Consider the following 19,668-nt stretch of genomic DNA (forward strand, 5'->3'; position numbering starts at 1 on the left):
ATAGCGTGCACCGCATCTGAGTGATTTTAGAGAGAGGGAGGGAGCTCCCTCTCTCTCCCACTGACACCCGGCGATAAGATCGCCGAGTGTCTGTGTTTGCGATGGCAGCCGGGGGCCTAATAAAGGCCCCCAGTTCTGCCTGTAATGAAAGCCTGCTAGGCTATGCCAGAGGCATGACCTAGCAGATGCCTGTCTGTTTTAAACGGACAGGCAGTAATACACTGCAATACAAAAGTATTGCAGTGTATTATAAATGCGATCGGATGATCGCATATGAAAGTCCCCTAGTAGGACAAGTAAAAAAAAAAAAAGTTGAATAAAGTTAATAAAAAAAAATGTGAAAAAAAAAAATGAAAAACCCACTTTTTCCCCTTACAAACTGCTTTATTATTAAAAAAAAACACAATAAAGCAAAAAGGTTACGCATATTTGGTATCGCCGCTTCCGTAACGACCCCGACTATAAAGCTGTTACATTATTTAACCCGCACGGTGAACGCTGTCAAAAATAAAATAAAAAAACTATGGAAAAATTGCTGTTTTCTGTTAATCCCGACTTAAAAAAAATGTGATAAAAATTTATCAAAAAGTCGCATCTACTCCAAAATGCTACCAATAAAAACTACAAGTCGTCCCGCAAAAAACAAGCTCTCATGCAACTGCATCGGCGGAACAATAAAATAGTTATAGCTCTTCGAATGTGACGATGGAACAACTTAAAAAATGGCTTGGTCATTAGGGCCCAGAATGCAAGCAGGGGGAAGGGGTTAAATACAATGCACAAATATCACTATTATAAATATAATTGTTGTTTGTAAACACTTGGTAAAGTATTGTTGATGCGATGTATTTTTATTGCTAACAAATTCCATTGAACATCACAACTTAAAAAAAAATAAAATAAAAAATGGTAGTGTGTAGAGCCAACCATGCTTTTTTTATGTCCATGTTCCTGCTGTAGAACCACACATCGTATCATATCCGCCCTGTGTGAACTCAGCCTTACAGTTAGAATTTAGAAAATAAAAGAACAATTTGAATAAACAGCATTTCAATATAGATTTTTTTTTTTATTGGTAAACCATTTTCTAAGATGACTTAGGGCTTGTGCGCACGTAATGGAATTGCTGCAGAAAATCTCTGCAGCATTTCCGTTAAAACTAGCAGACATTCCGCTGCGGAAAAACAGCACCAATTCCCGCGGTTTTTACTGCAGAAAATGGTGCAGATTTTGCGGCGTCTTTTTCAATGCTGTGAGATCGTAACATCTCCTCTGAAATACGCAGCAATTTAGTCCACTTTCCGCAGCAGGAATTGACCTGCTGCGGTACGCAAAATACGCACGGCAAGGCAATTTCTGCGTGTGGATGAGATTTGTTGAATCTCACCCACTTTGCTGTTACTGTATTCTGCTGTGTATTTTCCGTCTGCAATTCCAGATTGAAAATACGCAGCAATTCCGTTAAGTGTGGACAAGCCCTAAAACTGTTGTATTTTGACACAGGCAACTCTAAATCCCCTCATCCCTTAACCTAGCTCTTTAGTTCCTCGCTCCCTGCTGCCCTATGGATGGGATTTTTATACAATGAACGGCGGTGGTCTCCACAGCCATAGGACTCAGGACGGCGGCATCCCCTTCTATTCTGGCGCTGCACAGTAGCTGAATTCGTTCAGCTCATGCGCAGTTACAGGCAGCAGAATGTTCTTCTCTCCGATGGCGCTGAATGTGCTCAGCCACTGTTCAGAACCTGCGCAGAAGGGGCCGCAGTCGGTGAAGTGGTTACGTGGGTAATTTGCGTGACTGCCACTATCTTGTCCTATGGAGGCAGAGACTGTCGTTGTCCATTATTTACATACCCTAACCATGGGCAGCAGGTGGCCTCGAACCTAAGATCTGGGGTAAGGAATGGGGGGTTTTAGAGTTGCATGTCTAAGAACATAACAGTTTAGGGCATTTTAAACATTTTACTAGACAGTGGCCAACCTCTTTAACTCTGATGCTAGTTAGAGGTTCCATAAAGGCCCTGGCACTTTACAGGTACTTTCAGCCACTTTCATTTCTCTTCTCAGAGTGGACGATGAACCCCCAGGGTTATCCATGCTTGAAGACCACATCTTACAAGTGCTCCGGCTCCAGCTGCTGTACTGTGTGCAGAAAACAGCGGATGGACTGGAGGAGGAGCAGCAGGCGTTGTCCCTGCTGCTTGTCAAATTCTTCATTATAATTTGCAGGTATATTTCTGCTTCCTATGCAATTACCTACTTCCTTACTGTCTATTGCTGCGATATAGCTATGAGGTTCTTTTCCTCTGTAATGATAGTGTTTTGATGTCCTGATATTTATGTAATTCGATATTTTCATCCATGTTTATAATTAGGGCATTTTGGGCCTGTTCACATCAGTGTTGGCGTTCCGGGGTTCCGTCGGAGGTGAACCCCGCAACGGAAAGTCGAGCTGAAACCACAGTTTCCGTCACCATTGATCTCAACGGTGACGGAAACATTGCTAATGGTTTCCGTTCGTCACCATTCCGGCAGGTTTCCGGTTTAATGACAGAATGAATACCGTAGTCGACACAACTGAGACAAACGGAAACCATTTGCACCGGATCCATCACCATTGAAGTCAATAGTGATGCAAACAGAAACCTATGGTTTCCGTTTCTTTCAGTCAGGGTTCCTTTCTGACAGGAAGCTACGACGGAACGCCAGAGCGGAACCCTGACGCAGATGTGAACGAAGCCTATCAAACGAAGTTATCAAGTCCGTAACATCATATATTGATAGTACATAAACAGTACATTGTGAGGCACTCCTTCCCCCCCTTTTAGTGAGCATGTAGGAGAGGCATATACTAATGTTGTGCAATTGGTCAGATATCAGATGTTCTCCAGCTATTTGAGCTTGAATCCTGGATTGTTCTGCTGTTTGCCGTTTTGATAGTTGTGTTGTCACCTGGGTTTTCGTTATTTACTGGAGTGTTTGCCTAAATGGACTTACTGTTTAATTCTCTATTCACATTCAACAATATCTATTCTCAGAAACCTGTCCAACGTAGAGGAGATTGGATGCTGCTCATACATTAACCATGTAATTACAATGACAACCCTCTATGTCCAGCAGGTATTCCACATTATGTTTAAATCATTTTTATACTATTGTTTTATAGTCATTTTATCTTTATTGTAAAAAGCTTAAAGAGTGGCTATACGTTCATCAAACTTTGATGTGAGACATATCAAAAGTTTGGATCCGGAGGTGTCCGGGTGCTAAAATTAGCGAAATGAAGGCTCCGAAGCGCTCAGCTGACATATCAAAGTTTGATGAAAGTGTAGTGACTCTTTAATCTTATTTACATCCTGCGTTCTAGATTTAATACATCAGCAAATCTAAAATGTAGCAACTGTCTCGTGTGTGTTTTGTATTGTGGTTTTTTGCTATTTTGTTTTATTTGTTTTTTTGTGTGCTTTTACTTTGTGTAGGATAAAAATGATCACCCACAAACAGACTACCTGCTGCTGATTTTCTGAATATGGATTTATTTATTTAGGCTAGAATTACACATGCAGTTTTTGTGACAGTGGTAGGTTACATTCAGTCGAGTGTAGCTAACCTCGGACATGAAAAACAGCAGTTTTTCACGTCTGATGTGCACCCGTGTGGAACGCGTTGTCACGGATCCCCCATAGACTAGAGTCTATGGAGCAATGCGTGACACGCAGGAAAATAGGACATGTCCTATTTTTTCACGGACCCGTCACACGCTCCGTTGAAGCAACGATCTTGTGAACAGCCCAATTGAAATACATTAGTCCTTGTGACGGCCGTTGTTTAAACGGCCGTGTCACGGACGAGATACGTGCTTGTCTGAATAAACCCTTAGGTGCAGATGTTTTTTTTTTTTTGCCAAAGCCAGTGGATAAAAAAGAGAAAAAAGTAGAAAGGAAAGATTGATACTTTGAGTCTTTTGTATCCACTCCTTTATTTGGCTCAAAAAACTGCCTCAAAAACAGCATATGTAATTCCAGCTTAATGCCAGCTTCACACAGCATGTTTTGCATGCTGATTGCGAAGTTTTTCAGCGTCGGTATCAGCGTGTAAAATATTAGTTTTTTTGTTCTCATTGCTTTCAATGGGGATCAGCACTGTAGTATATACGACACTGATTTTTTTCCATTGTAGTGAATGTGTCTGAGCTGCAATACCACACATAACCTGTGGAGAGGTGTGGCACTGTTTTTGTAAGACAGCGCCATGTTTTTCTGAGCAAATATATTTATATAAGGCAGTGTGTGTATATATGTATATATATATATATATATATATATATATATATATATATATATCCGTAGCAAATATGCAATAATAAGGGATGTCTACAAGGGGCAAACACTTCAAAGGTAACTCATTTTAAAAAAACGTCTGTAAAATGTTTTCGATCAGTGGGGATCCAGATGCTGAGGCCCCCAATGATTGCAAGAATGAAGGGATATAGGTACTCTGCTGAAAGCTGTGCCATTTTTGGCTCCTATTAGCAACTTTTGTCTCTCCTCCTTTCTTGTCTCTGACATATTGGGCTTTCATGTATTTCTGACACAGTTTGCCGCATTGTTGTTGCTGCTGTAAAAAATTCTGGGACTCCATTAAAGTCATCAAGACAAGCCGTATCTGTTCAAAAACCGATTATAAATGGAAGCCATCACACTAGTGTGACCAGAGCCTAATACATTTTGTTTTGGTTCTTCACAGTATTCAAAGTCACCTGTCTGTAAATTTTGATGTTTCTATTAACTAATAGAAGCTGAGATCCCTGCATAACTGGGTTCTCACAGCTGAGTGTTCGCCCCAATTGTATCCAGATCCTTAGCTAATGTAATTGGCTCTCAGAGGGTTGTCTGAACCGGATAAAATTGTATCTACCTCTCAGCTTTGAGGGTCATCTCTGTATGAGGTTTCAGCTTCTGGATTTTAACAAGGTTATTTCCATTTACTGACAGCAAGCACTGATCTTGAAAATGGTGAGGATTTGAGACCAGAAGTTTTTCAAAAAGTTGCAGAACGTTCCTTATTACAATGATAGCGTTTTATTTACATATAACCAGAAAACCCCTTGAATCGCAGTGCAAATAATAATTACCAAACTTTGGCAACTGTTCTTCTCATTTTCTTGACTTGAACTTCAAAGCATTTCAGTAAATAATAATGTATGATAACTCTTTTGCAGCTTAAAAGTAAAACAAAGGAGAAAGAAGTCACAGACCAAGCCCCTATAGAGGAATTTGTTAGACATGCTCTGGTGTTTTGTGAAAGCCTCTATGACCCATATCGGAACTGGCGGAATATTGTGTCCGGGTATGTCTGGTGAAGAAACGACAAAACATTCCTATCAATATATAAACATGGTGTATGACAATTCTGTATATCATTTACTCATATGATAAATTCTATTCAATACCCTAAGCTTATGTTTGGAGATGAGATTTAAACCAAGATGGCACATACATACACTTGGCACAAAGCATTTATGCACCCGGGCTTTCCCGGTAGAGAAGGCCCCTCCGCAATATATCAGTGCTTTGTGCATTTATTAATTCTCATTACTCTCTTATATTGTCTTTTTTTATTCATTTTTCACAGTCAAAGTAAACACTATAGCTGGTGTTTTTTTTTGTTTTTTTTTATCTATGGGATTGATTACCTTATTAATAAAAAATATTTCTAAAGAAGCAGGTCTTCGCATGTAATAAAGCAACAGTGAGGTCTGGGAAAAGGAGTTCTGGAGTGTCTTCACCACTGACATGAATATAATTTCCTGGATAGACAATTTTTATCTTTTGACCTTGCAAACCGATTCTTGTTAGTCAGGTTCCATTCTATTTAGTGATGACCTCCATCTTCTTGGGACATCTATATTTACTCTTCACTTTGAATTTTTAGGCTTTGACTGGAGGCTTTAAAGCCTATGTGTAAGCAGTCATTTAAATCCGTTTTCTTGAGACTGATTTGACAATATGTCATATCATAAACTTCTATAGGAACTACGCTTTCATCAAACTTTTGATATGTTCTAGAGACATTTAAAAAGTTTGGATCAGTGGGGGTCCGGGTGCTGAGACCCCCCCACCGTTGCGGAAATGAAGGTGCAGAGGCACTCAGCTAAACTCTATACTCCTTCGGCTGTGAACAGCGCTCATCATCCAGCTGAAGACGGCTCACATAAAACATCTGTGTAAGCAGTCTTCAGCTTCACATGGAGCGCCGATCACAGACCACATCTCAGCTGAGCGCTTTTGCACCTTCGTTTCAGCAACGGTGGGGATCTCGGCACTCGAACCCCCACTGATCCAAACTTTTTATATGTCTCTGACATATCAAAAGTTTGATGAAAGTGTAGTTGCCCTTTAAAGTCTATAGGCACTTTTGTTCTGTCCAAAAAAATAAAAAATCCTACCATTTTGTGTTTACAGCTCATATGCAGACCTATATGTCTCCATGGTTACAGGCTACAGACAAATGTGTCTAGTCCGATCCTGCAGTCATCTGTTACTCCCTATTATTTGCCCCCTCTTCTACTGCCTATATCTTAGAAAGAAGAGGGGGCAGATGGAAAAGGGGTAATACTTGTCTGAAGTATCAGACTACACACAGGGTTTGTTTGTAGTCTGTAACCATGGAGATATACTGTATGGGCAGAGTTGCTTAATTTACTATTTTGGGTACATTGAAGAAATAAAAAAAAAAAGGTTGCAAAGATATGCGTTCCCTTAGAAAAAAAAAACAATTTTGCACCTAAGTTTCCTTTTTAATGGTCCCAAAATTGTAGACTTCATGCAATTTGTCAATATTTAGACTCCCTTTCACTGCAGTATGGAGAGAGGAAAGTGACATTGTCTCTGAAGAGCTCATACTTGTCACTTTGGTTACTCGTTGTAGCTCCTTGAACACTTTCCAACGTGTTGTAATGAGCGCGCTACTTCTTTTTCCCATACAATACTTCTGATTCCACCAAGAGTATTGGGGTCCAAGGATGGGCAGATGTTTAGTCAGCCGTTCACATTGGCAAGATATTTGCCTATTTATGCCCACACTATAGTAAGTCCTGTGCGTGTGTTGCTTTCAAATCTGCTTAAATATGACATAGATACAATAGGCATATATATTATAACCGGTGTGAAATGGATAAGTCGGTCTGTACAGACATGAACAGTGGTTAATACTTTGTGAATGACTACCACATCTTCTAATGAACCACATTGTCTTTCAGACGAACCATCAATCTTGTGGAAAAGAGCAGACAGAAATACAAAGCCGCTCCTCTAACTGTAGAATTCATTCCCTTTTTTTACCGTGAGTATTGATGTTGCACGAAAACTAATAGCCTCTTCCTACTGTTGAATCTTATGGATGACATCTCTTTGTTTCAGAATGTTTCCAAGAAAGTGAACATCTCAAAGAAAGTTTAAAATGCTGCTTATTACATCTGTTTGGAGCTGTTTTATCTGGTGGACAAGTAAGTTGTCACTCTGATTTTGTTTTATATTTAAGGCTATGATTTGCGCTTGGTATTCAGTTTTTCTGTTCCGTCATAGAAGCAGAAAAATAGAGTTCAATGCTGTGATGTATCCTTCACATGGCAGACACCAACAGCGCCCGACGGACCCTATTGACTTTAGTGGGTTCCGTTGGGTTTCCGTCATTTTAATAGAAAATATAGTGCTGCATGCTGTGCTATTTTTTTACGCCATTCAATTTTGGAGTGTAGCTGTCATAGAATGGAGACGAGTAACAAGGATTCATTGCTCACATTGAGAGTCACTCCATTTCTGGAAGACCGCAATAGTGTCCGTGGATTCACTTCCAATAAAATAGTTTAAAGAGAACCTTTCACCTCCCCATACATGTGCAGCTGAGTGCACCATGTAATAGGCAGGGCTGCACAAACCCTGGGGCACTTTACATTATTTTCCTATCCTCCTCCGTTATTTAGATATCGGTGCCGTTATATTTGGCGCCCGATATTTAAATAACCACCTGAACTGTCAATGGGGCGTATAATTGGCGAAGGGTGCGTGTAACATTGCTGTGACACTGTCCAATCAGCTACTGACAGTGTCACAGCAAGAGCTGGAGAGAGTAGAGCGTGTGCGCGCGCACGCCCATCGCGGAGGTGTGCGCGCGCACGCTCTCACTCATTCTTCAGCTCTCTGCAGAGAAGGACAACAAGACTGATCTCTCGTGAGAAATCACAGTCTTGTCGTCCTTCTCTGCCCCCTTGCCAAGTACATGCCTCATTGACAGTTCAGGGGGTTATTTAAATATCGGGCGCCAAATATAACGACACCGATATCTAAAGAACGGAGAAGGATAGGAAAAAAATTTTAAGTGCCCCAGGGTTTGTGCAGCCCTGCCTATTACATGGTTCACTCAGCTGCACATGTATGGGCAGGTGAAAGGCTTTCTTTAAACGTTGCTGGCTACTATACCAGTGATTAGTGCATGAAGGTGTGTGAATTCTGCTACATCATTTGTTTGCCGTTCAGTGCACTGCCATGATATTTGTTGCTTCCGTTTATGGCTTTGATCAGAATGCTAGCAATTTAACTTTTGTTTCCGATTTGCAGAAAAATGCTCTTCTGCTCATTTCTCCAGCCACCATGGAAGTCCTAATGCGTGTATTAGCAGACTGTGACGCATGGGATGAACGTGACCCGGATGAAGTGAGTCGTAAGGTAGAGCTGACCCTAAAGTGTCTCACAGAGGTCGTGCACACGTTGTTGGTCAGTAGTTCTGACCAGCGGCAAGTAGAAATCGGCACTATTTTAGAGAATTACTTCAAGCTACTTAACTCTGACCACTCTGCATTACCGGGATTGAGAAGAACCAGGCAATGGGAAAGCAGGTTCATCACTCTGCAGATCAAGATGCTAAGTGAGTTTTCCACAAAGATATGCGATTTAGAGGCTTTAGTGATAAAAGGGTTCCACCGGGAACACAAAATGTATTCCAGATATGTAATACAACATATGTGTCAAATTTGGTCCCCAAGTGCTGATCCCAGAGACAGAAGGGGTGGTGTGAGTGGTTCCTAATCCATTTTGCATCTCTATTTTTAACCCCTTAACGATCGCCCCACCATCTTTTGACGGCAGGCGGTGCAGGTGCTTTGTCTACAGCGACGTCTTTTGGCATCGCTGTAGAAGAGGCTGATGAGCGCTCCTGTGAGTGCTCATCCTCTAAGTAGGAGCTGTAACTTACAGCTCCTGATCTTAGAACAGCCTGCTAAATACAGCTGGGGTCGGAAAACATTCCAACACTAGCTGTTTAACCCTTTGATCACCGCGGTCCTTGACTGCGGCATGATCAAAGGGAACTCCCGTCATCAAATACCTGCTGACGTGATCAAAGACCGTAGAATCCCTCTGCAGTCAGCCCTGGGGACCTAGAAAGGACCCCAGGGCTGCCTGTTCAGTTTGCCTGCTGTTAGGGTACACTATGTGCTGCCCTAACAGCAGCCTGTATCATAGTGACACAGTATAATGTATTAGCATACAGGAGTATGCTAATACATTAGAAGTAAAAAAAATTTGTAAGTAAAGTTGTCCCTTAATGGGAATTTAAAAAATTAACAAAAAAAATTACCCAAAAAAAGGTCATTATTTTGCATAAAATATATTTTATTGCCCCTACATTACATAAAAACAAAAAACCTACACATATTAGGTATCTCAACGGCTGTAATAACCTGAAGAATTAATTTAACAGTTAATTTAGCGTGATACATGAACAGGATCAAAAATAAATAAAGAAAACAATGCAGAGAATCGCTGTTTCCTATATTGACGCCGTAAAAATATATATTATTTTCTACCCCCAATCTGCGGGGGGAAAAAAATACTATTTCTCCCGCACAAAACAAGGCCTCATACAGCCACGTCAATGAAAAAATAAAGTTATAGCTGATGAAAGGCAGAGAGGCAAAAACAGAAAAATTTAGCTGGTCATTAAGGCCTTTTCAGGCCCGGTCACTGAAGGGTTAAGCCAAGAGCAAAACTGGAACCTAAACACACAATTTATAATGAAAAGATTTATATATATATATTATTTTTTATTTACTCCCTGTTTTGGTTTAAAAGTATGTATGCAAAATACTGATTATAAACATGTCTGCTTCCTTCCAAAAATAGTGCCGCACCTGTCCATAGGCTGTGTGTGGTATTGCAGCTAAGCCCCATTCACTTCACAATGGAGATGAGCTGCAGTACGAGACACATTTTCTGATCCTGGACAGCTCTTTTAGGCTTGAATCACACATGCAGTTTTTTGTGGCAGTGTTTGACGTTTTTTAAGCCAGAAGTGGATCCAAAAAGAAGGACAAGTATAAAGGAAGGACTGATATGTCTTCTCCCTTTTGTATCCACTCCATTGTTAGGTGCACAAAACTACATGTGTGATTCCGACTTAAGATGTTCTCTACTAAAAACCTCAAGGTCATAAGACTACAAATCTGTCAGCAATGGAAGTATCTTTCAGACCAGCATGTGAATCTGTACATAGAATAGGTTACACTTCTTACTATCCAGTCCAGTAATGTCCAGAGCTGGAACTTTTTATAGGTTTTCTGAAAGAATTTTTGGCAACTATTTTTGAAAGAATACCTAAATACAACCTTTGTTCTTCATGATGGCCTCCCATTTTAAAGGGTAACTAAACGTTTAACAAACTTCTGATATGTCATAGTGACATGTCAGAAATTTTGGTTGGTGGGGGTCCGAGCACTGAGACCCCCACCAATCGCTAAAACAAAGCGGCAGAAGTGCTCGTGTGAACGCTCAGCTGCTTAGATTCTGTTCGGGATTTTTCAGGAAATCCATGTATCGGAGTACGGGCTCATAGAAAGTCTATGAGCCCGTACTCCGATACATCGGCTTTCCGGAAAAAGGCAAATAGAAACTAAGCGGCTGAGCGCTTCTGCTGCTTAGTTTTTAGCGATTGGTGAGGGTCTAAGTGCTTGGACCCCCACCAATCAAAACTTCGTCACTATGGCATGCCAGAAGTTTGTTGAACGTTTAGTTACCCTTTAAGTGTTTATGTATTTTATTTTTTTTATGTTATATTTATTATTTTATTTTGATTTTATTTTGATTTTTTTACATTTTCTGTAGATTGCATGACTGCAATGTTAAACTGCATAGACAGGCCAGTGCTTCAAGCAATTTTCCTAAACAGCAACTGCTTTGAGCACCTCATCAGACTGCTTCAGAACTGCAGGGTAAGGCGGTTTTATTGGTTTTAGATGGATTGTGTATTGGAACAGGTGAGATGTGCGATGTAATGGAAATTTTTAGATCTGTGTTTTTGCTCAGGTAGTCTGCTAAAAAATGACAAGACTATTCAGAAATTCACAGAATGCAAACTAAACTACGGCAGCATATTAATATGCATGTATTAATAGCATCCTTTCAGTAATAACAAATAAATGGATTCATTTTAGAAGTGTAACCGTTTGTAGCTATTTTGTAGGACAGGCGTCACAGCGCATGATGTGGAGATTAACCCCATGTTCATAACAAACCAGCAGCTATAACAGTTTGTTTCAAACCCTAAGTATACAAGTATAATGAATGTTTCTTTGGTCTGGGATATGTGCAGCAAACAAAGAAAAAGCTTCTTAAAATTGTTATTTCATGTGTTAATTCTAATATTTAATGAATAAAAATTGACAATTTTTTTTACTTTAAGGCCTTGTTCACACAGTGCAGATTTGATACAAGTTGTTCATGTATTTTTAAAGCCAAAACCAGGAATGGAAACTAAACAGAAGAAATATAAAATGAAAGGCCTTTGTTGGTCTTCTTTCCTGGATCCAATTCTGGGTTTGGCTTAAAAAAATTATGCAAAATCTGCATCAAATCTGCATTGTGTGAACAAGGATAAATTGTTTTCTGATTTATAATTTGTAGTAGCGGACATCTTTGAGTGTGATAATACCAATAAACCTTAGTAACAAATCACATATTTTGCTATGTTGTTATAGCACATCTGCGCTGTTCGCCATGGACAAATATATAGTATATACACAGTCGAGTCGCATTATTATGACCACCAACTAATATCCAGAGTAATCGCTATATGCAGCACGGACAGCCGGTGAACGGGCTGGGAGTGACTCAATAAGGTGCTGGTCGGTTGTCTCGGGTATCTGGAGCCATGCTGACTGCAGTTCATCCCAAATTTGCTGGAGGGCGCGTGGGGGAGGATCCAGAGAGCGAACAAGACGATCGAGGTGATCCCACAGGTGCTCAATTGGGTTCACGTCTGGCAAATTAGGGGGCTAGGGAAGTACTTGGAAGTATTGGTCGTGCTCTTCCAACCACTGTCGGACATTTCTAGCCGTGTGACATATCGCATTGTCTTGTTGGAAGATTCCATCTGCCCCAGGGAAGACAAACATCATGTATGGGTGGACATGATCTGCAACGATGGATTCATAACCAAATCTGTTAAAAGTGCCACCCACATGGATGAGTGGGCCCAGAGAATGCCATGGAAAAATTCCCCAGACCATAAAGCTGCCACCACCATGTGAACATGAGACCATGTTCTCTGATGTTTCTCGCCTGTCACGCCAATGTCCATCCATTCGATGAAGCGGAAAACGTGACTCATCGGAGAAGGCAACTCTTTGCCAATCATCGGTGGTCCAATTCCGATACTGCTGTGCAAATGTAAGACTTTTTTTGCGATGCACCTTTGTTATCATAGAACCAGTGACGATCCGTGTGCTTCAGAGCCCTATACGCAGTAGGGTTCGCTGAACTGTTGTTTTAGACACACGTCTGGTAGCCCCCTGGTTGATTTTCACGGTGATCTGCTCCACTGTAGCGTGTCGTTCAGCCCTCGCGCCCTTTGTAGCCGACCTTCACCTCTCACATCAATGGCACGTTGTGCTCCGCAGTTTCCACGTCGGTTATTCCCAATGGGGCCATTTGTCCACTCACGATACTTTCACTACAGCAGCACACGAACAGTTTACAAACTGCGCTGTTTGAGAAATACGGCCACCCTTCGCCCGAAAGCCAATAATCAGCCCCTTTTGCAACTCTGATACATCGCTCCTTTTACCCATGTCAACAATGAGTGATGTGTTCAGACGGCCCATCGCACACCTTATATACCCACCAAGCCAGCCCACGACACGTCACTTTCTTCATGGGCTACGTGCTGCCGACGTCAAAAGTAGGAGGTGGTCATAATAATGTGACGTGACTGTGTATAACTGAGAGAGAAGTGTCCTGACAAGATTATCATACCATGAAATGATTCTGTGCCTTGCCCAGCTGGTAATGTGCATGTTGTGGTAGAGATCGATCCCTCGCTCTTCTTGGCTGCTGCTAACCTGTAATCCACCTTTCTGCAATGTTCTTGTCTCCATCCTGCAGCTCTTGTTAAGCGCTAACACTAGAGGGGCAGACAAGAGTGAAAAAGACCTTGCCAACAAATTACTGACAGAAATGAATGAAAATCAGGTACACATAGCTGCCAACACTGTAAGAATGGTCTGAAACTGCTCGGAATAACATGGCCGCAACCTTACTTTAACCTAGCTTATTGGTTTAATTAAAATCACATTAGTGTGTCAATATGGTGGATACATTAAAGGGGTACCCCAGGGTAATCAGATGCTAATGCTGGGGAAACCTCTGCCGGCATTCATTTCCGCTGCATGGCTACTGCAGGGGAAATTTAATATACGGTGCCCATTCAAAAGGCTTGGTGGCCATGTAGTAGATGGTCGCGCCAAGTCTGTCATAGTGGAAGCCGCTCTTTGCAGTGGTTCTTTACTCTGCCTCAAGCAGGGAACCCCCTCCATGACATCCATATGCGTGCTAATAAGGCATGTAGATAGGGATTTTGGTCCAGATTTGACAATTCTTCAAAATACCTTAACTGGAGAACAGAATATAATAGTCCTTAAGTTGTACAAATAGGAAACTGTCAGTGGATGACACTTTAAATGTGCAAGAGTTAGGGTCCGTTCACACGGCGGATTTTGCATGGCAGGTACCGCCGCTGAGAGGAAGATTCCCCCTCCCGTTGACGTCAATGGAAGGTTCGAGCAGAATCCGCCCGTAGATCAGTCAAGACACTTTTTCCCGCTAGCTGAAAAATATCAGCTAGCGGGAAAAAGAAGCATCCGACTCCCATTGAAATAAATGGGAGGCAGAATTTTCCACTGTGTGAACAGGGCCTAACTATGCTTTCTATAATATACATTTTGTCCTGTTTATTCTACGTATCCTTTTTTATTTAAAATAAGGTACCAAAATAAGCCACAGTATTTATCAATAGCCATAAAATTGAGTAGAGGTTTCAGTCCCACATTACTAGTTATGAATATAGCTGTTACATGGAAAAAGCATCATTATTTTGCTTTATTCTGTAAAAAAAAAAAAAAATAGGTTGAAAGGATCACAGTGACGTGGTATTGTGTGTATAATTGTATAGTCCATAATGTTTTACTTTGGGAAAAAAATGTAAAAGAATGTTCTGTTAACAAATTGAATGCTCTTAAACCCTTGACGTTCTAGAATCCTTTAAAGCGGAGTAGTAGTAATGTTCTGGACTTGTTATTCCGCAGTAGATCGATCGCAGAATTCTACCTTCATAAGAAGCATAGTATCTTCAGTTTTAGCTGTTTCGGTGACTGGTATTCTGGGCTTCTATGTATGTATGCATGTGCTTCTGTGCGTATGATACTGATTCCTGCTAGCGTACATACTATACAACATAATTTGTCTTTCTTCTAGTTTTCTAATAGGTTGATTATTGCAAACAGCATTTATAAACCGCACATGACTTTTCATTTGACACCAGGCTAGTATTAAGAGTTTGTTGCCTTTTCTATTATTATCTGTTTTACGCTTATTTATTTCTTGAGTGTTTTCTCAATTTCTCTTCTTCTTTCACTCTGGGAGTCCGGCTGATAATGTGACCACCCACATTTACTGTGGTCTGAGCTCCGTCATTTCCTGGCCAGAAATCTATCCTACATTGTTCTTCCATCCCAAAAGAACTGTCCATCATCTTAATTATCTTCTAATAAAATGAAACCGTATTTATATATTTATATCGGTTGTAACTTTTGGTAACATTGGCTTAGCAAGGCAGCATCAAATGTGCTGTACATATTCTAGGATCCGGCTGTAAGATCTTTTTACTGAAAAAATAAAGTTGTCAACAATTATAATGTATAAAACAGCTATTTATTAGAAGGCAAAGTTTGTAAAGCCTTTATTTACAACGTCAGAAAATTTAAAGTTCGTGTAAATAGGCACCTTCTTGTTACACGAAGGGTAGAAACACACACAGCGTGTTCAGGGCGGATACACTGCGTTAAGCTGCGCAGCGTATCCGCCCTGAACACCGCAGAGAATGCCGTCCGGAAAATCGCACCACATTGTGGTGCGTTTTTCCGGCGGAATTTACGCTGCAAAGCAGCGTCGGAAAAAAACCCCAAAAAAACGTTCATACTTTCCTCCTCCCTCTTCTCGGCGCGTAGTCCGGCCTCCTGGAATGACGTTGCAGGCTATATGATGCTGCAGCCTGTGATTGGCTGCAGCTGTCACATGGCCTGCAATGTTATCCAGGGAGGCCGGACTGTAGAAGAAGCAGGGAACGCTGGGTAAGTTTAACTTGTTTTTTTTTGCGCCGTAATAGCTGTGATTCCGCCGCAAATATCGCAAAACAAACTGCTTTGTTGCGGGTTTAAGCACCCCATTGAATTCAATGGGAAAACCTGCAACGGAAGAGCTGCTAATACGCATCATTAATGGACATGCTGTGGTTGAAGAAACCGCACCACAAGTCAATTTATGTGCAGTTTTTTCGGCATAATTTTTCCGCAGTGTGGGGACGAGATTTGTTGAACTCTCACGCACACTATCGCTACTGTAAAACGCTGCAGATTTTCCGCAATTAAGCAGTTGTGGAAAATCCGCAGTGTTTACGCTATGTCTGTTCATCCCCTAAAGCTGAATTCAAAAGCAGCACATTTGTTGCAGAAATTTCTGCAACTAAAAATTGGTTCCATTCATCCTAATAGGATTGTTTCTGCAGCATTGCATGGATTTCTGCACGTTACATTCAAATGAATGGAACAGTCAAATAAAATGATGCAACAAATCTGCTATGTGGGAATTTATTTGCTGTATGCACTAAAACTGTCCCTGCAGCACAGGTTGTGGTCATTGTGCAGAGTCATTACTTTGTTAGTCAGGGAAGTCAATTCATTTGTGAACGTATTCCTTTAGGTCATTGCCACAGACACATTTACGGCTTGATCTGCCCTTCAGTACAAGTACTACTTTACAGTGCAGCACTGCTTGTTCAGTTTAGCTGCTATTCCTAAGCACACATTCACCAGAAAGTGAGTGTAGGGACAGCTTATCCCATTACAGTAAGAATTATTATAAACTACAAGCAACTAAACTCCCAGTTGTAAAAAGATTATTGGGTAACTGAGACATATACAGTGAGACAAATGAGTCTCAATAATGGTTTTGACAAATAACTGCTGTTTATCTACAAAAACCATGTGGACACAATCATTTAAAAAAAAAACATGCAATTCATAGCAAAACTGCATGCCACACGGTGTTTGCCTGCATTTCGGGCACATCTCGTTCCGCCAGGGGCTTCTACGTATATACTCTTCTATATTACATTTCGTTACCCAGTACAGGTAATTCTAACTCTAATCGCTTTTATGTAGCAATGCTGCTTGTTCCTCTTTACATCAATGAGTGTTTGTTCTTACCTTTTTACTTTTGCTTTACAGGCTTTTAGATGTGCTGGTGGTGGGATTGTATTCTTATTGAAGTCTTATAAATCTCTAACACTTTGATGACATAAATGCCTTATTTTATCGAACTGCAGCCAGAAGGTTCAAATGTGTCCAAAACAAAACCAACAAAACACAATTGCATTCCGTTATTTCTGTCTTTTCTATTTTAGGTTTTTCAAGAGCAGTTAGACTCTTTGATTGTCTCTACAATTAAAGCACTTACGGCTGTGAAACATAAATCTCCCGGAGCGAAGGTAAAATATCATGTTGTACATAAGACTCGGTCAAGTCTGTTTTCAGTCGGTGAGCAATTCAAAGGGTTTTTTTTTTAAATTGTAAAAGCAGTCACCATTACGATGAAAAATGAGCGATTGTCAGCATTAATGGACTCTGAAAAGTCTAAAAGAATTGTTGTTGTTGTTCGCCTTATGGATCTCATAGATTTATATAATTTAAGATTAATAGGCGTTCTCGTCTGTTTTAGTTTATATAAAAGCTTATTCCCACCTTATACATTTATGGAGTATCAACGGGATATGCCATAAATGTCTGATAGATGCTGGTTCTAGCTCTGGGACTCGCACCTATCTCCAGAACAGTGGCCAAGCCATACGTGGTTTATGGGGCAGATGTCTGGCACACCTACGATCAGCAGATCGAAGGACCGCATTTCTTACTTGGCCCTTTTGTTCTGGTGGTCGTGGAGATCCCAGGGATGTCACCACCACCGATAACATCTCTTTTAGGGGTTATGCTCCCCAAATTATTATTTTTTTTATCCAGTAACAATTTTTACTACTTAGCATCCTATTTTAACTGGTGAATTGAAACACAATATTTGTATATAAAGCAATCTAATGATTTTTTTATATACATATTTAGGAAGTATTTAAGGAAAGAATTGGCTATACTCATTTGCTTGAGGTGTTAAAATCTCTAGGCCAACCATCACGGATGTTACTTGAAGAACTACTTAACATGGTAAGTAAAAAGTGTTTTTATTTTTTTAAAGTTTCTTTTCACTGGGTAACTAATTTCTGTAGGCCGTAAGGTTACAAGTGAACTTGGAGGAAGAGCAGAGTACAGGACATAACTTTTAGTTCGCCCCATCTCAGACTCCACTCATAGATATTCTACTTCTTCTCCCCTTTCTGAATGTAACATTTATCAACTAGGGCAAATCCAGCACTCGTGTCATATTTCCATCTAATTTGACGCCTTGTGGCGCCTGCCGATCTGCAGGGAACATTTTTTTTCCCTTCACAATTGTGCTCCTGGCCACTATCCCTGCAGAGAACTGCAGCGGGGCCCCATTCACAGCGCCGCTGTACAAGAGAAACAGTGAAGGAGCCACAGTGCGCCGTGGCCACTTCAATCCTGAGATTGTGCGTGTCCCAGCAGTTAGACCCCCCACCAATCAGAAAGTAATAGACGTGAAACCACTTTTAAAAAGGTTTTTTGGTTTTGGGTAAATAATAAGTCATTGTATAAATAAAAAGTTCTACAACTTTCCAACACTTGTTGATTCAGTACCTCACCATTTTCAAGATATTTATTTGCGGTCTGTAAATTGTTAACACACTCAACTGAGTAGTGGATACAATTGTATCTAATCTACGTATTGAAACAAAAGACTAACTATATTAGGCTGCGTTCACATCTGCATCAGGGCTCCATTCCGATGTTCTGTTGAAATTTTCCGTCGGTACGGAGCCCTGACTGGCACAAACTGAGACCAATCGACTACGCTATTGATTCCATCAAAACGACTGAACCCCTGCACAATGGAGAGAAATGGAAACCATTGGCAGCGGATCCGTCACCATTGAACTCAATGGGGATGGAAACGGAAACCTCTGGTTTCCGTTTGTGTCAGTCAGGGCTCTGTTCCGACGGAAAAGTTAGTCGGAACGGAGCCCTGACGCAGATGTGAAAGTTAGGAAGTTGCAGAACTTTTTATTTATACAGTAGTAGTGGTAGTAGGAAATAGTAGTAGTTAATTGTAGTAGTAGTTAATAGTAATAATAAACTGGAAACCCCCTTTTAACCATCAGGATATCCGCATCAGACCATTTGGCAGCAGTAAAAGTTTTTATATGTAGGAATTAGATTTTTTTAATAATTATTAGTTATATAATATTTATGTTCACAATATTAAAGTTCAAGAGGTATACTGTAAATTACAACATAGGTGAGACTTAGAGTCCTCTGTTAAATGTTATAACAAATGTTAATTATAAACATAGATCATAGAAACACTGCATCGAACATCATGTAATACCAGTATTACATTTGAAGTGCAAGTATGGGGGAAAAAAAACCTGTTTCCTTAAGTAAAATCCCTAATGACATCCTCTTCTCAATCCCCCCCCCCCCCCCTCATGTCACCACCTTTAATTACTTAGAGGGAGAAAAAAAAAAAGAAGAGCGCATTATGATAAAGAAACAGGTGTTCATCCATGGAACAATTCCAAGGAATACCATGCAGTATACTCGAAGCAATTCTGAATAGATTTGAATTCTGTCATAGATCTGGTGTTAATAAAGGATTGCCAAACTAAAAAAGAATCGCTTTGTTTGTGTGTCTTTTTGTAGGGTTGCGTTTAACCATTGCACACGGAATAAGTATTCGACTTTCGACTCAACTAATGCAAATGTAATTGCTTGAGGATTTGCCCAATGTTGGAGTATAGTGTGGAAGATTAGATTTGTCTGAATCTGATAAGATTTGAAATATAGCCCGTTCAGGAGTTACATCAAAAGAAATTTGTAACATATTACATAGACAATCTTTGACCATGGACCATAATAATGGAGTCTGTGGGC

General features: G+C 40.5%; 1 protein-coding gene across 3 annotated transcripts in view; it reads left to right on the top strand.

Annotated features, from left to right (window-relative positions):
- Positions 1-19,668, top strand: part of NBEAL1 (neurobeachin like 1) — a 147,779-nt gene that overhangs the window by 56,083 nt on the left and 72,028 nt on the right. For 2 of the 3 annotated variants that reach the window (XM_075829791.1, XM_075829792.1), the window contains exons 4-12: positions 2,070-2,231; positions 3,041-3,122; positions 5,224-5,351; positions 7,264-7,346; positions 7,424-7,509; positions 8,621-8,927; positions 11,162-11,268; positions 17,013-17,096; positions 17,725-17,823. In XM_075829791.1, coding sequence (XP_075685906.1) covers positions 2,070-2,231; positions 3,041-3,122; positions 5,224-5,351; positions 7,264-7,346; positions 7,424-7,509; positions 8,621-8,927; positions 11,162-11,268; positions 17,013-17,096; positions 17,725-17,823 — 1,138 coding nt within the window. Of the gene's footprint in view, positions 1-2,069; positions 2,232-3,040; positions 3,123-5,223; positions 5,352-7,263; positions 7,347-7,423; positions 7,510-8,620; positions 8,928-11,161; positions 11,269-13,438; positions 13,526-17,012; positions 17,097-17,724; positions 17,824-19,668 lie in introns of all 3 variants that reach the window. The other variant, XM_075829793.1, reaches the window with a different exon arrangement.

Source organism: Rhinoderma darwinii, chromosome 6 (assembly GCF_050947455.1).
Source record: "Rhinoderma darwinii isolate aRhiDar2 chromosome 6, aRhiDar2.hap1, whole genome shotgun sequence".
Lineage (NCBI taxonomy): Eukaryota > Metazoa > Chordata > Amphibia > Anura > Rhinodermatidae > Rhinoderma > Rhinoderma darwinii.